Source organism: Mustela nivalis (genome assembly GCF_964662115.1).
Source record: "Mustela nivalis genome assembly, chromosome: 13".
In the NCBI taxonomy this organism is placed as follows: Eukaryota; Metazoa; Chordata; class Mammalia; order Carnivora; family Mustelidae; genus Mustela; species Mustela nivalis.
This window is the reverse complement of record NC_139032.1, coordinates 11307430-11323407: the sequence shown is the minus strand read 5'-3', so window position 1 is coordinate 11323407 and position 15978 is coordinate 11307430. Positions and strand designations below refer to the sequence as shown.

Sequence of the window (15978 nt, the reverse complement as noted above, 5' to 3'; positions counted from 1 at the left end):
ATCTCTGTGCTTTGATATCCTTTCCTATACAAGGATAGGCTATACTCACAGGACCTGGACCACTACTTGGAGAGAACAAATAGTAGATCGTAGATAATGCATGTGAAAGTACTTTGAAGGAAATGGAGCGCTCTACACATCTAAGCACGAAAGACAATGTATTATAGTGATTAAGGACACAAGCTCTGCAGTTAGACCAGACATGAGTTTAAAACTCAGTCCCGATGCTTACTACAGAAGGAAATTTTAGGAAGTTACTTTGCCTCTCTGAGCCCTTCTTATTGGAGACAGCTGCAGTGCCTATCTCAAAGAAGGAGAATTAAATAAGGTGGCAAAACCCTTGGCTCAGTGCCAGACACATACTAGGTGCTCATTAACACAAGAAGAAAAAAACAATACTGCAATGATACTAATTAAAAAGTGGAAGAACACGGTTCTCTTTGCATTTTAATTGAAATACTCAAGCTGCAGGATGGTGAATGGATTGAAAGGGACAAGACTGGAGACAGAGGAATGAGTTCGGACACTTACATGAACAATCGGTCAGTGACCTTGCTCAGGCTCCAGTCTCAGCTCCCAACCCGCTCCCTGGCATTTGCTCTTGCTCTTCCCTTCACTGCCTCAGTGAATGGTCCCAGCAATCCCCACATGCCTAAACCGGAAGCCTGGGAATCAACCTGGAGTAGATGTCTAATTCTTCTCTCTTAATACATCTAAACTATGAAACCTTCTTTTCCTCCACACCACCACCACTAAAGGTCAGGACCTTATTAAGTCTGACCTTGATTAGTTCAACAGCCAGCCTTCTGACGGCAATTCCAGTCCTCTAATAACTGCCATCTGCTTTCTAAACACAAATCTGATTGTTTCTATCTCATACGTGAAAACCATTCACTCTTGCCTTCATGATAACATCCAAACTCCTTAACATAGCTTTCAGGTCCTAACTGCTTTGTCCCAAACATCTCTTTCCAACATTAGTGGCTATCCTGAAAACTCCTACTCTGTGAACCAGGCATGTCCATCATGAGTTCCATTCAACCTCCCTTCTCTCTTGTCTTTCTCTACTACTTCATTTTCTCACTTCTTCCTTTCTAGAACATATTAATTTGGGGAGCCATAAAAACCATCTTGACACTATGAAGATGAACGTTACTAGCAAAATTTACAAAGAAAGGAGACAAAAAGACCCTATATCCTTAATGACATCATGTAGGTGCCACATCAGTCTTAACCCCCTTATGTCTCAAGCCAGCTGACCAAATTCCTTGATTATTCAAGTTGCTATTAGTTAAGTTTTCTGTTACTTTTAGCTAAGTGTATTCCTTACAGATACTCGAGTATCAATTGGTCATTTTTCTGTTTTCATGCATTAGACGATGAGCTACTTCAGGAATGGGGTGTCTTTTATCTCTACATTCTGAACACTTTGTTGATCCTAATTCATAGTAGGCACTTATTATGTCGAAAGAATGAATTCGGATATTGGGGACAAATATAATTTCCTCAGTCCTAATAAATTTTGCAAGCCATTTGGATGAACAATATAAGTCTTATATGTTAAGGTAACAATTTAACTGTGTAAGTGCCAAATACAGAATCAAGTTAAATACAGATGGCAGCAAAGATTTCTGTAATGCTGGAAAGTTATTGTTCCTGTGAAACCATTTCTCTAGCTCAAAGATGCATAGTATAGTACTATCAATTGAGACCCACTGAAGACTTTAATTATGACATTATGACAACCACATAACCTTCCAACATGATAAAGAATAATATTAGTAATAAGGCTTATCATTAATGTATATGGAATAAAAGGTAATGTCCGGATCAAATAGAAATTCCATAATATTAACATTTTGAAAATCTTGGCCACTCACTTGTTTTATTAGCTCACCGGTCCTGAAAGTTTGAACTGCTTCCATCCCCAGTGGATTAGCAATGACAAAAATTCCATCATAAGTTGAATAATGGTAGAAGCAGCCATATAATTACAGCAGTTAGAGACATAAAAGTTGCTTCAGTTACCTATTGCTGTGGTGTAAAAGTTACTGGCTTAAATTACCAACTACTTTATTATCTCTGACTATTCTGTGGGATGACAGGCTCAGCTGGGTGGTTTTTTACTCCATGTGATGTCTATTAGAGCGACAGTCATCCAGGCACTTGACTAGACTGGAATATCCAAGATAGCTCTTCCTCATGGCTGGCAGGCGGTTTTATCTGTCATGTGCGAGCTCCGTGGGAGCTGTCAGACACGATGCCGTGGCTCTCTTCCATGTATCTTGAGCTTCTCACAGCCTATTGGCTAGAGTCCAAGAATCAGAAGGCAGGAACTACCATTCTCATAAGGTTTGCACTCAGATGTCGCAGAGCATCACTTCTGCCATGTTCTATTGATCAAAGTGAGTCACAGGGCCAGGCCAGATTTCTAAGACAGGCAAATTACCCCTCCCTCTTGATGGGAGCTGTGGCACGCATGTGCAGAGATGGAAGGAATTCTTTTTTTTTTTTTTTTAAAGATTTTATTTATTTGACAGAGAGAGAGAAATCACAAGTAGGCAGAGAGGCAAGCAGAGAGAGAGAGAGGGGAGGAAGCAGGCTCCCTGCAGAGCAGAGAGCCCGAGGAGGGGCTAGATCCCAGGACTCTGGGATCATGACCTGAGCCGAAGGCAGAGGCTTTAACCCACTGAGCCACCCAGGCGCCCCTGGAAGGAATTCTTGATGACTACTTCTGGAGGCTAGAGACCAAACAAGTAAATTGAATAAGGCGATCTTCATAATTTTACCTTGAGGGCCTCACTGAGCATACATGACTATGCAAATAAACCTGAATGTCAGTTTGTAACTTGAATGGCTATTCTAACGAAGTTAGATTCTATAAACACTTATAGGGATGGGCTGAGTCAGCCATCAATCCACCAAATCATTCTGCACTTCACATTTTCCTTGTTGTTATCATCACCATCATCATGATAGGGCATTTTTTTTTTTTAATTTTTTGTCCCTCTGGGAAAATGTTCAACATCTGGGTGGTAACTTACCAAGAGATAGGCCACCACAGAAGTGCCTGGGTAGAAAAGGAAGTGAATGCCTTGCACTGCACTTTGAGAAAAGGAAAAACAAAAACAAAGCGGAGGGTTGGGGGGACACTCTTACTATTCATATTCAGTCCCTTTCCTCTTTAGAGTGCCAAAGGTTTTACAAATGTTAAGTGCCCCAGTGAGAGAAATAAATTGAAAGAGTTTAAGCTGTGGCCTGAGCTTGCTGTGGCTACTGTGAAGTAATCACTCCACACACATATGGGTAAGTGCTCTATGCCAACAATGAAAACTTAACTGCCTGAACACTTTTTGGCCTCATTTAACTTGTCCATTTATGTGACTACAGATGCCTTTCTCCTTAGAACCCTAACATTTTAGAGCAGAAAAGGACTTTACAGATCATTTGTTTCAATCCCCTCATTTTGCAGATGGAAACAACTGGAACCCAGAGAGGCTTATTAGCCAGCACAAGGTCACATAGCAGTTCAGGGCAGATCCAGAAGTAGAACCCATGTCTCCTATTTTCTCATACCATGCCTTTTCTGAAAAACCACACTAAGCCCAAATAGCTACCCTGTGGTTGAAAACACTATTAATTTCTTTCTCCTCCAGTCATGTGAATCACATAAGCGTTTCGATGACTTCTGGGAACAAAAACATTTATTATAAAATTTTGACAATATACACTAATCACTACCACTGGGAGACAATGAAATTTGGTCAAAGTGACAAGACAGTAGTTACGGCTGTCCTAGTAAGAGGCCTAATTTTCATACTTCATCCTCCGGTTGGTAGTCAGGACTTCTTGGCTGCCCTCAAACTGACACAGGACCCCATGGGCATGCTTTTCACCCAGCTTATATTCTATGCCAGAGTTGGCTCTTCTCTCTAAAGAAAAACTGGCTTTTCCTGTGAGCCATTATCCCAGAACCACGCATGGTTACATATGCAATATTTAAATAAGGGCTTCTGAGAAATAAGGTCTTAAAATTATGTTTATACTAAATCTCATTTACAAAACTGGATCTGCCTGATATAGCCTTTGTTGTTGTTTGTTTCGTTTGTTTGTTCTGTTGTTTTGGTTTCTGGTTAGTTGACTGGTTAATGGTCATAGATGCAGTACAAATATTATACATGGAAACCTTACTTCTTAGAATGAATCAGCTATAACTGTCTGTTCCTATGGGTAATCATAAAATGATTTTGTATGAGATAATCATGTATCCAAGGGCCTTCTGATAATCAGTGAATTTGCTTTCCATAAAGAGCTTCCAAATTAAGTGAAAGTTGCTTCAGAACTCTTGAAAACAAGATAGGAGGGCAAAGAAAGCCTCTTAATTTACGAATTAGAGTCATGTTCTTACCCATATTTCCTATGTGTCTTAAATGTGTGTCTCATTATGTTTCTGTGCCTCTGATGACTCTATCCATGTAGTAAAAGGGACATATGTCAGAGATGCCCTACGCATGCAACTGTCCCCATCTGAGACCAGAAGAACACTGTTGATGGCTGAGGTCTTTGGGCCTCCCTCTCACCCCTTACATTGCTAGGCATTGTTAATTCTTTGGAAACTCACTGAAAGAAATATAACCAACTCTCAAGAGAAACGATAATTCTAGTACTTGAGAAGCTCAATCTAGCCTCAATGTATATAAATCTCATTTTTAAAGTTGAGTCATTGATATCAACTTCAGTCTTAAGCTCACTGCTCCTTATATCACAATTTTCAAGAATTTATCTCAGTCAGGGAGGCTGGGTACCTCAGTCTGTTAAGCTTCTGCTTCCTGATTTTGGCTCAGATCATGATCTCAGGGTCACCCTGGACATGGAGCCTGTTTTGGATTCTCTCTCTTCCTTGCCTTCCCCCACAACTTGCACTCTTTCTCTTTCACTCTCTAAAAGGAAAGAAAAAAAAATTATCTCAGTCTGTGACATAAGTGGAAGGAATTATCCACAAAGCCCTTTTCTCTAATTAAGGTTGGGAGTGATTAAGTGTTTTCCAAGCATTCTAGTTCTGATTTTCAGTATGTTCCAGAGACATTTGCTGCCAGTTTAAGGAGGAAAGGTATGTGTCTTCTTCACACTGGCCCAAAATACAGTGGGCTGGCTATCAGTGGAGTTGTGAGAAAAGAAACAGACTGTCAAATCCCATCATAATATAATGGATGTTATCTAAAAATTAAGATAAACGCATCTGACTAATGTCTCCTTAATAACAAAGCTATTCCTATATTCTGTTTTTTTTGTTGTTGTTGTTAAGACGTAACTAGAAGTTTAAATTTACATTATGATTACAGCCTTTCTTTTTATAAGTTGAAGCACATTATTTTGGTCCATTGAGCAAACTCATTCTTATTCATTGCCTTTTAAAGTTGACATTTAACTTCCACAGCTGTACAGTTGGCAAGAAGCAAAAGAATATTTAATATTAAAGAGAGAAGATTCTAAATCATCACAGCATTCTATGGTATAGAGCACACTGTAATTAGTGCACATTAACTGAAAGAAGAAATTACATATGAAATTAGTGAAGGAAAAGGTGCTCAAGTATTTATTTCCTTGCTAATACTCAAGCAAATAAGACAAACAAGTAATTCAGCAATTCAAACTTAATAAGGACTGATTTTCTAAAAGATTATGTCTTCTAATGCATTCACTAGAATAGAACTCAGAACAACTTTTGGCTCTACAGGTCTTAAAACCCTAAATCAAATAAGCTAGGAAACAGTAATACCTCTCTTCCATTGGAATTTTCTGTTCCAGGGCACCTGGTGGCTCAGTTGGTTAAGCGTCTGCTTCGTCTCAGTTTTTGATCCCGGAATCCTGGGATCCAGTCCCGCATCAGGCTCCCTGATTATCTGGGAGCCTGCTTCTCTCTCTCTCTGCCTCTCTCCCTCTGCTTATTCTCTCTCTCTCTCACGCTCTCTCGCAAAATAAATAAATAAACTAATTAAATAAATACTTTAAAAGAAGAATTTTCTGTTCCACATCAGAAATAATCCATTTGTTCAAGAAATGATTACCAACTGTGCAGTGGCTATAGGCACTGCTGGATAGAGCTGTGACAGTTTTCCCTTTAAAGCATTGAGTTTAGCAAGAAAGACAAAAGGAGTGCAAGTCATCGCAATCAAGATGAATAGTGTTAGGATGAAAGAGGCATACAAGAGTCATGGACACCCACAAGGGACCTCAAGTCATGAGGGCTGGGAGTGACAGTAGCAAGGGAAGGTCCTCTGGAGGAGGTGACATTTCAGATGAGACCTGACAACTTCACAGTTAAGATTAAAGGTACACATTGCATTTTGCTTCTTCAAAAAGCTCCACTGAAAGCATATTAAAGAGGCTTAAAAAAAAATAAACCTACAAGAATAAGGAGAACAGAAAAAAGGACAAGAGAAACAAATTTTGGAAGCTTGAGAGAAGATGAACAAGTGGTCTCTGACTTAGCAGAAAGCTGAGTAAATTCTAAAGCAGCAAGGGAGGACTGGGTTAGTGCTGCTGGAGAAACGGCCAGAGCTCCAGGCCCCTCTGCCATTCCCTGCGGCTGGGTAACTGCCCCTCCTTTCTTCCCGTAGGAAGCTAGAAATGTATTCACTAGAAAAGGGGAAAGAGAAAGTCTTTGATCAACAAGATGGTTCAGTGGTTCAGTGACCATACATAATGAAAGATTAATACTGATGTCCCAGCAAAACACCCTGTTTACTCCAAGAACACATCCCCTCTCAGATGGTCAAGTAAGGGCGCTTCCTCTCGGGAATCTGACCAGCCCCAGAGGAAAGACTGCTGACACCAGAGTTGGGGGGGTGGGGTGGCCAACAACAATAACAACAGCAACAACAACAACAACAAAGCCCAAAGAGCCCCACCCAGATATCTCCAGTACAGCTCCAAGTCCGTAAGCTTCACTCTCAGGCTCTTAATCATGAGCCGGAAAGCAAGGATTGACTATCAGAGATCTCAAGAAAGCCTCTAGCAAGGAAGATAGATATCATACATTCAAAAAACAAACAGAAACAAAAAAGCATTTTGGAGGAAATAGAGAGTATACATAGAGAAAAAAATTTAAGAAAAATAACCATTAACATCCCTAGATAGATAAGATACTAGAGTCATGAAATTTTAAAAGGATCCTGTAAAAACAGAAGAATTAAAAAAAAAAAAAAAGAACTCAAAAGTAGGGTTGAAGAAACAGACTAGATACTAAAGGCAAAGATAAAAGAGAAAGACAAGAAAATTAGAGGACCAGACCAAGCAATTCAACATCCAAATAAAGGATTTCCAAAAGGAAAGAACACAGAAAATGGAAGGTGTAAATCATCAATGAAGTCAATTAAGTACACTTCCCTGAACTGATAGATAGGAGTTTCTAGACTGCCGAGTGTCTGGCCCAGCCGTCGCACACAGCACTTATCGTGTACACATCGATTACTGTTTTAATTAACTCATGTATATTAACTTGTTTAATCATCCCAGCAACCCCAGAACATGGATGCCTTTATAAGTATCATTTTACAAATGATGAAACTGAGGTACAAAATGGTTAGGCAACTTGCCCAAGATCACACAGCTGGCAAGAAGCAATGCCAGGATTTGAAGGTAGGTGACACAGCTCTGGAACCCGCTACACAATAGTACCACGCAGGAGGCAGCATCATATAAAATTTCAGAATACACTGCAGATAGTTCTATATGATTTTTTAAAACCAAGGGTAGCTATTCTTTCCATAATGCATATAGGGCCTCATGTTCGACCAAGAACCCAAGAGGAACTCCATGCAGATTCCTGTACCCACCTCCACACACAACTTTCTTCCCTCCAATACCCTATCCTACAAACTTTAGTCCCATCAGAAGCTCTAAATTCCTATTCCTGTTTCCCAGCTTGACTAGAGCACTGCTCTACATTTGGGCTCACCTCCCGGTGCCACACCCAAAAGAAGTATCCTCAGAGAGTAAGTCTGGGGAGAGTGGGATGCTCCCCTCTCATCTCAAGCAGCACAGAGCCACACGGTTGCTACCCAACGCCTGACAACAGTTGTCTACTACATTTTGCCTGGTTCTATAATTATGCATAGCAGGACAGTAAGTCTGAAACCAGTCCTTGTGTGCCTAAAGGTATCTTTACTTGACCTACCCATTCCCATAGTTCTAGGCTTAAAATTATTTTCCTTCAACGCTTCAACGTTATATTCTTGCAATCCAGTATTGCTGTTAGAAAGTGAACATCAACTTGATTTTTAAGGTTCTCCCTATTTTTGTTTCCTTTATATTCCCAAAAAATAAAGCTTTAAATTCCTGTTCCATTGGGTCTGCTTCCTCTGATATAGGTAGGTTGTCTATGTCTTGTCATTCTTCATGATACTTTTACTCTTTAGATGAGTCATGGTATCTTTTAACTGGGACTTCATCAGTATTATTCCTGAGACCATCGGTTGCCTCTGCTTTGACAACTACAAAGGTGGCCCATTGAAAGGAGAGGGTCAGCTAGTGTCTTTGATTGGAGGGAGGGAGGTAGAGTTAAGCGCTCCTACTGCAGGTCCCTGGGCTTAACTGTGCTTGTTTTCCTCGGCATTCTTTCTCCTTTAGATGCACTGCCTAGTTCCTCTGTAACTGAGATTGCTTTCTTGAACTGGAGTTTGGGGAGACAGCTCCAGGCCCCACTGGCCATCTGTGGCAGCATTACAGATTTCAATGCTGATATCATAGTTTCAGGGAGATAGACTGTTGTTATCTAATCATCTATTAGGTAGGGCCCTGCTGTCTTGTTTTCTGTCCTGGACTGAAAACAGCAGGCAAAGTCAATGCAGAAAAATTCAACTTCAAGCATATATTCCATGTTTACAAATGCAATAGACAAGACTCATTCAGCTCTTGTCTGAGCCTGGCCAACCAAGATCACAGCTCCCACCCTGGACTGGCCTGAGATTCCACTGAGAGACATCAACTTTTGTCTTCTCTCTCCTCCTCCCCTTCCATCTTCCAGCTGTCTCCTTCACTAGCCCATCATTTTCTTAAGAGTTTTTCAAAGTTTGGATACAGTTTTCAGGTCTGCCTTTGGATTCGTTCTGCCTTTCCATGTCTTCACTGGAATTTTCTGATTTCAGTGCAGGGAAGGGAGCCAGCGGAATGTTTTTAGCTCATCAATTTCATGGAAGCCAGAAGTCCACCCTACACAGGGATCATTCTGAGGATACTCCCTTTGTAACTTCCAGCCCACTTGGGTATGCTACAGCAGGCTGTGGGAGAGATAGGCCAGGCCAACCTCACAGGAGAAATCAATGTTAGGACCTGCACTGTTAGAACACCTAGCCAGAATTACACGTGACTGAAATGGGGTGGGGCATTTTCATTTAAGAAAGTTCCCATCCTAACCTCAGGCAGATTGCAAAACAGCTTAGTTCTAATGCCAGACGTTTCTCAAAGGAAAACATCCAAATTTCTGGTAATGATGACATATATCCATATCTACAGAGTACACAACCCAATACTTAGAATTTTATCATGCTTCTAAGTACTTTTATTCCGTATCATTTATCTATATATAATTACAGAAATTATGAAAGTTTGTCTTCTTTAGAAAGATGAGTGGAAGACAAATTTCTTTTCTATAGTAACAAATCATGCTGCCCCAAAATAAATATATTTCTTTTTTCAGTAGAAAATAACAGTCTCCTGCTCTACAGTCAACTCTCATTATTCATAGTAATGTTCTATAAAATCACCGCAAACACCGAATTAGCAAATACTGAACCATTGCTCTTAGGGGAAATACGGGATTAGGTTCCTGAGAGTCTCTGCTCACACTTCCATCAATCAGTGCATAACCTGGTTTTATGCATATTTCTGTTTAAAGACACATATAATATATATTGTTATTCATTAACGATGAACATAGCCAACAGCATTACAACTCATGCCAGAAGTAAGCTTATCTAACATGTATTTTCTTCATAAGTCCCATCACAGTCTTCTTGTGCTGGGACATTAGACAGTGCTTTGACATTATATTCTCAAGCCATCTCAAACAGCAAAATCACCAACAGAAAGTACACTAAAAAATACAAAAATCATGGCACTAAATAGACTATGAAAAAGACACTTGTGTACAGTCTGAGAGCTGAAATGAGGAGGCAGAGCTGTGCCCTGTTCCACCTCGGCTGGAAATGTGCACATCGGATGGCTCAAATTTTTCACCACTCTACGCATATCCATGGAAGAATCACCCTAAGCACTGCTTCGGGGGTTACAAATAAATGGTAGCAACTAGGAGAATTTGCAAATACGGAATCTTGAAGAAGGAGGACTGACAATATTATCAGTGCTTGCATACTGATGAGGGAGGGAAAAAACCTTTTGTTAATGGAAAGGAGTCTGTAAAATGCCCTGTAAAGAGTATTTGGTTGACCTTGGTATACCCTCACCCTCCCACCTCCACAAACCAATTAATTCAGAAATGTTTTGTGCAATCTGTAGCAGTTTAGGGTCTACTAACATTTTATGCCGATCTGGTGGGTGTCTAGTAAAGAGAGCTCCGAAGCCTGTGGCAGGTAGTCCTGTGTCCCTGGAAACAAGACAACAATTTTTAGAAAACAGGTCAGAGTGACATTTATAAACTTTCAAAGCCATGGGGCTGAATTTTTTTTATCCTTTTAAAAATTTTTTTCATTTTTTATTTTAAGACCAGTGTAGTTCACACACAGTGTTAAATCAGGTTCAGGTGCACAATACAGCGACTTCAGCAGTTCCGTGCAAAGAACGTACTATGGAGATTGCTTCTGACTAGTAATCTAGCTATTCGTGCTGCTAAGACAGGGGAGCGACAATAGTAAAAGAATGACTTCAGGTAGGACTGATCAAACAAATAATGGTGTTTGGTATTGAGAAATGGCTTGTGGCTTTATATTAATAGTTACAGTAATAAAATTGATAGTACCTATAATTGAGGATATACCTGCTAAATATGGGAAAAAATCAGTCAACAGAAGCTCCTGCATGAACTAGGTTGCCAGCTGGGGGTGGTACGGTTCACCTTGCTCAAGCAATAACAAGTGCAGCACCTGCTCCAACTGTTGATTATGTGAGCGAGAATAACCACGATGGTGGGAGTAGTCAGAAACTGATTCACTTGAGAAAATGCTGCATCGGGAGGACCAGTTATTAACGGGATTGGTCAGTCTCTGAATCCTCCCTCCAATTATAATTTGTATAACCTTGAAGAAAATTATTGCAAATGCAGGGATGGTTACACCTGAAGCTGAATAGTTTCTTTCTTTCTTTTTTTTTTAAGATTTTATTTATTTATTTGACAGAGATCACAAGTAGGCAGAGAGGCAGGCAGAGAGAGGAGAAAGCAGGCTCCCCACTGTTCAGAGAGCCCAATGCGGGGCTCGATCCCAGGGCCATGAGACCATGACCTGAGCCAAAGGCGCCCCAGCTGAATAGTTTCTTAAAGGTTATTCGTGTTTGCAACTTTTCTGCACTTTGCACAATAAAATGTCCCAATAAGTAAATGAAAAATTCAGCATTTTGTCATTGCTTTGACTGCACTTTCCAACAATTACAACAGGAGACAAGATGAATGGAAAGACTTTTCCATGGAAAGACACTGTGCCAAGCTGCAGGACTACAGATATGAGTAAGAAAGAGTTCCTACTCTCAAAGAACTACTTCAGGGGAAACACACATACATATAAATAGCTAGAATGTAAGTCTGCTTACATTCCAACTGCTACTCAGAACATAAACAAAATGCTCAGAGGGCAAGAATATAAGAGCAACTGATCCTGATCAGTGACTGCTTACAGGAATTAGCTTAATTAGTAACTGCTTGTCAGGTAATATTTCTATGTACATTTCATACTTCTTTTCAGCTAAACTTCAGAGAAAGCTAGGAAGGAGATACTTTTATAATACCCATTTTATAGGTTGACAAGCTGAATATTATAGACACTATTTCACAAGTAAATCGCGAAGTTGGTGTTCAAATCTAGTCAGACCACTGACCAGGAAAAATGCATAAAGAGGAAGTAACATTTTAGCTGGACCCAGAATGGGTACTGCTGATTGGCAAACAACTGAGGGAAAGGGAATTCCAGCCAGAGGGATTGGCATGAGCAGAAAAGCATGGAAACTTGTGATATGTTCGTTGCGACTGATGGGTGCCTGTAACGTGTCGCTGGGCCTGCTACACCTCCTCACCACTCATACAAATCCTTGCCTGCAGGTCTATGGTCTGTAAGCAAAGGAAAGTAGAAGAATACCTTTCAATAATCCCAGAGCTCATTGTCTCGTCATTCAATAAAGGCTTCCTCTTTATTTTATCCAATTCTCTGTTTAAATAAACTTGCGCCATTTTTTCATGTGTTTCTGATATCCAAATCTGGAAAAAATGGAAGCCGCATATAAGAAAAATACATACATTGCCCAAAATGGTCAGTTATTAAAATATTTTTTGTTGAAGTGCATTCTGATTTTAATTATTGATGCTACTGACATTGAAAAATAAGTACTATCTCATAGCAGTTCAGCTATTTCATCATAAATATGTGAAAATGGCCATTCCTTACAATGTGTTATTGGAAAATAAAAAATCAAGTTGGTTGTTTCTATGAAATGCATTCAACTAAATACTAATGCTATATGCTTTCCACTTCCTTCTCAAGGTTAGTATATTTTAATTTCCCTAAGTAAGAAAATGTCTGTAGCAATCACTTTGTAAATCACTTTGGACTCAGATACCAGAGCCACCACCCCCATCATCCATTCATTCTCCATCAGAGGATTACTCAATAAATTATCAAGCAGTTATTACTATGAGAAAGACTTGCAAATTTTAAGATGTACTCAAACCAACTGAAGAAGCATCATGAATAACATTTAGGGAATCTTACAAATAAAAATGGATACTGAGGTTTCAATATTTTTTTTCCATTCCAGACTCTAGAAGATCATGAATGTGGAGGTTCACAGCGGAGAAGCAGAACTCACTATCATCAAGAGAACCCATTACTTTCTCCAAACCTTAAGACATCCAATGAAGCACTAGATCACATTAATGCCACCAGATTTTGTTAAGAAAGAAAGAGAAAGAGAAAGAAAGAAAGAATGAACGAAAGAACGAATGAATGAGACACCTTTGTTTAGATATTTGGAGACTTCAACTGCAGCAATATCATAGCTATAGTCAAATGCTGATCAGTGACTGCTTTGAGTTGGTATAATAAAGCTCTGCTACAACTAACTATCTTATTCAAACCAATTTTAAATATAGTCTCTGGCCCTGGTTCCCTGGTCTATTCCATGGCTCTAGAGATCTTCTCTGACCACTGCTCTCTAAGACTTCAATGTCCTCAATCACCAGCTACCCAACCCAATTTCCCAGCTTTGACTCCTATACCTTTTGCTCAACTACTCTTCCTATAAATTCCCAAGTTCATAAGTCAATGGTAAGAGACATTGTATTGAGCTTCATATTATACACTTGAACAAAAACTAAGACATTTCTTTTAGGAAAAAAATTACAAGGCACTTTTTTTTTTTTTTTTACACTGTTTTGTTTTCATGTGTAAGCTTGACCCAAAGGCACCTGTCAGTTTTCTACAGGCTAATCCCAACAAAAAGCCAGAGCACAAGGAAGATCACTGAAGCTGTGCATGAATAAATGTCAGCCTCCATGGCACAGAGCAGGGTGAGAAGGGGGAAAAGTAGACCTGAAGGGAGAAAGGAAAAAGGGTTGGCATAGTTGATCTTCATTTTAAGGAAAAACTGAGGCTGAAACAGAATATGTGAGGCCCAGGTAAAGCAGCAAGAAAGCAGAAATTCTACCATTCAAAACATGCAGCCCGACTCATTCATTCATCAGTCTATATCTATGAAGGGCCAGGTGAGTGTAGTAAACACACTCCAGAGGCTTGACTGACTATAGCTTAGTGAGCTGCAGTAGATCATGGGGATCATGGGAATGATAACAGCACATGGCTAGACACTGTTCTAAATGTCTTCACGTTAAATGTTCATGAAAATTCTACTACTCCCACTTCACACCTGAGGAAATAAAGACATCGAAAGTGTCAGGCTCTTGACCAAAGTTACAACCTAGTAAGTGGTGGAGCCAAGACCGAGAAAGAAACCATCTGTCTCCAGGACCCACTCCTAACCTTTGTTTCCTGTACCCCTCAATTTTAGACCTCCTGTCTTCATCAGTGTTAGAACCCCCAAAATTTTAGCTAGAGACCTGGTGTTTCAGACCACATTTTCTAGTTTCCTTTATCTTTTAAAAAGATAGTTTAAAGTTTTTATTTAAATTCTGGTTAGTTAACATACAATATAATATTAGTTTCAGGTGTACAATATAGTGATTCAATACTTCTATATAACACCCAGAGCTCACCATAGCAAGTGCACTTCTAGTCTCCTTTATACCTAAATATAACCAGTGACTTGTTCTGAACAATGAGGCATAAATGGAAATAATTTATACAACTCCAGGAAAGTTCCCACTGCTTTTCTTTTCCTCCTGCATGAAATGTGGACATAGCAGGTTTCTGGCAGCCATCTTAGGCTCTGCGCAGGGACGGCAGGGTAGAAAGCTGGAAGGAGCAGGTTTCTGGCAAACTTCCATACCATTCCTGACCTGCTATCATCCAGACTTTTTACATGAAAGAATAAAACCTTATGTGAACAGCCACTGTTAATTTGTGGTGTCTGCTGCATGTGGGAAAACTAATCCTACACCATTTTAATGTGAAAAATCACTTTGGTCTAGAAATGTTCATAACCTGACATAAGGGTGGATAATTTATAAAAGCACTACCATGTGTTTAAAAATCTTTTTGGCTATATATAGTCAAACGCATACATATATATATGTGTATATATATATACACACACACATACATATATACATATATGTGTATGTATATACATATACATATACATATGTGTGTGTGTGTGTGTATACCACAAACTGGAGATTGGTAATTTGGTATGTGAGACTGCTAAATTAACACAGCACAAAATTGCAGGATAATCACAAATTTCCATTAAATTTGCATAATAAGATCTAGCTTGAATCAAATGATAAATTAAAAATATCTAATGTGTGTTTAGGAAGTTTACTTGATAACATCATTATTATACCCCATTTTCTTAAGCATCAATTTTCCTTAAAGTTCCATCTTCTAATCTTCCAAGATGAACTCTTCTTATATGTGTGGCATTTAAGAAATCCCAGTAACTGTTGACTGGGTAACTGGCACAGGGAAAGAGAAAATCATCGGTGACTTCCCCTCAAGTTTCACATTTGAGGGTAGCCAGACTCTTTCTGCTAAGAATGACCTACTACTGGAAGAATCGCTCTTGGAAAGATGCATTGTAGTTGATTGCTAGTTGACATTTCTTTCTTATGCTCTTACAGAGTCCCCGGAAGCAGACTCCTCTGACCCATATTGTAGGAAGTGCAGACACTTTCCACGTCAGGCTCCCTCTGTGATGGCACAGGCTGCCTCAGGAGTAAGTCTGACCTCAGTCAACCATGTTCCTCAACTTCAGGGTAGCAGTTACTTAAATCCCTTGCTGCCCAATATCCCCGAGGTCCCACACTACAGCAGGAAGTAGCTTATCTCATGGGGAGAGGAGGGGTGGAACTCAGCATGTAAATTCTCTCTAAAGGACTCCAAATTCCAAATACTCTCAGCCAGGTCTCTTCAACATCAACCTCTTCTTTCTTTTTTTAATCTTCAAGATGGATGAGAGACAGTTATTGCCTAAATGCTTTGCATGTTCCATGTGACAGATATGGCACCTCACTAGGGAATGAAGAACTTGGGACCTATCCTCTTAGATCTTCAGTCCTAACTGAAGCTATTAAGTAGCACTTCCCCTACCAACTGTAGCTTTTTTGGTATCATTGTATCAAAAGGTCACCATCATCAA

General features: G+C 39.7%; 1 protein-coding gene across 7 annotated transcripts in view; it reads right to left on the bottom strand.

Moving 5' to 3' along the window:
* Nucleotides 1-15978, bottom strand: part of CFAP95 (cilia and flagella associated protein 95) — a 233222-nt gene that overhangs the window by 139918 nt on the left and 77326 nt on the right. For all 7 annotated transcript variants that reach the window (XR_014302247.1, XR_014302248.1, XR_014302249.1 and 4 more), the window contains 2 exons: nucleotides 12306-12424; nucleotides 10538-10606 (listed from right to left, as the gene is read on the bottom strand). Coding sequence is in view for 4 of the 7 variants with exons in the window: in XM_082696709.1 (XP_082552835.1) it covers nucleotides 10538-10606; nucleotides 12306-12424 (188 nt within the window). In the remaining 3 variants the exon portion in view is untranslated. The remainder of the gene's footprint in view (nucleotides 1-10537; nucleotides 10607-12305; nucleotides 12425-15978) is intronic.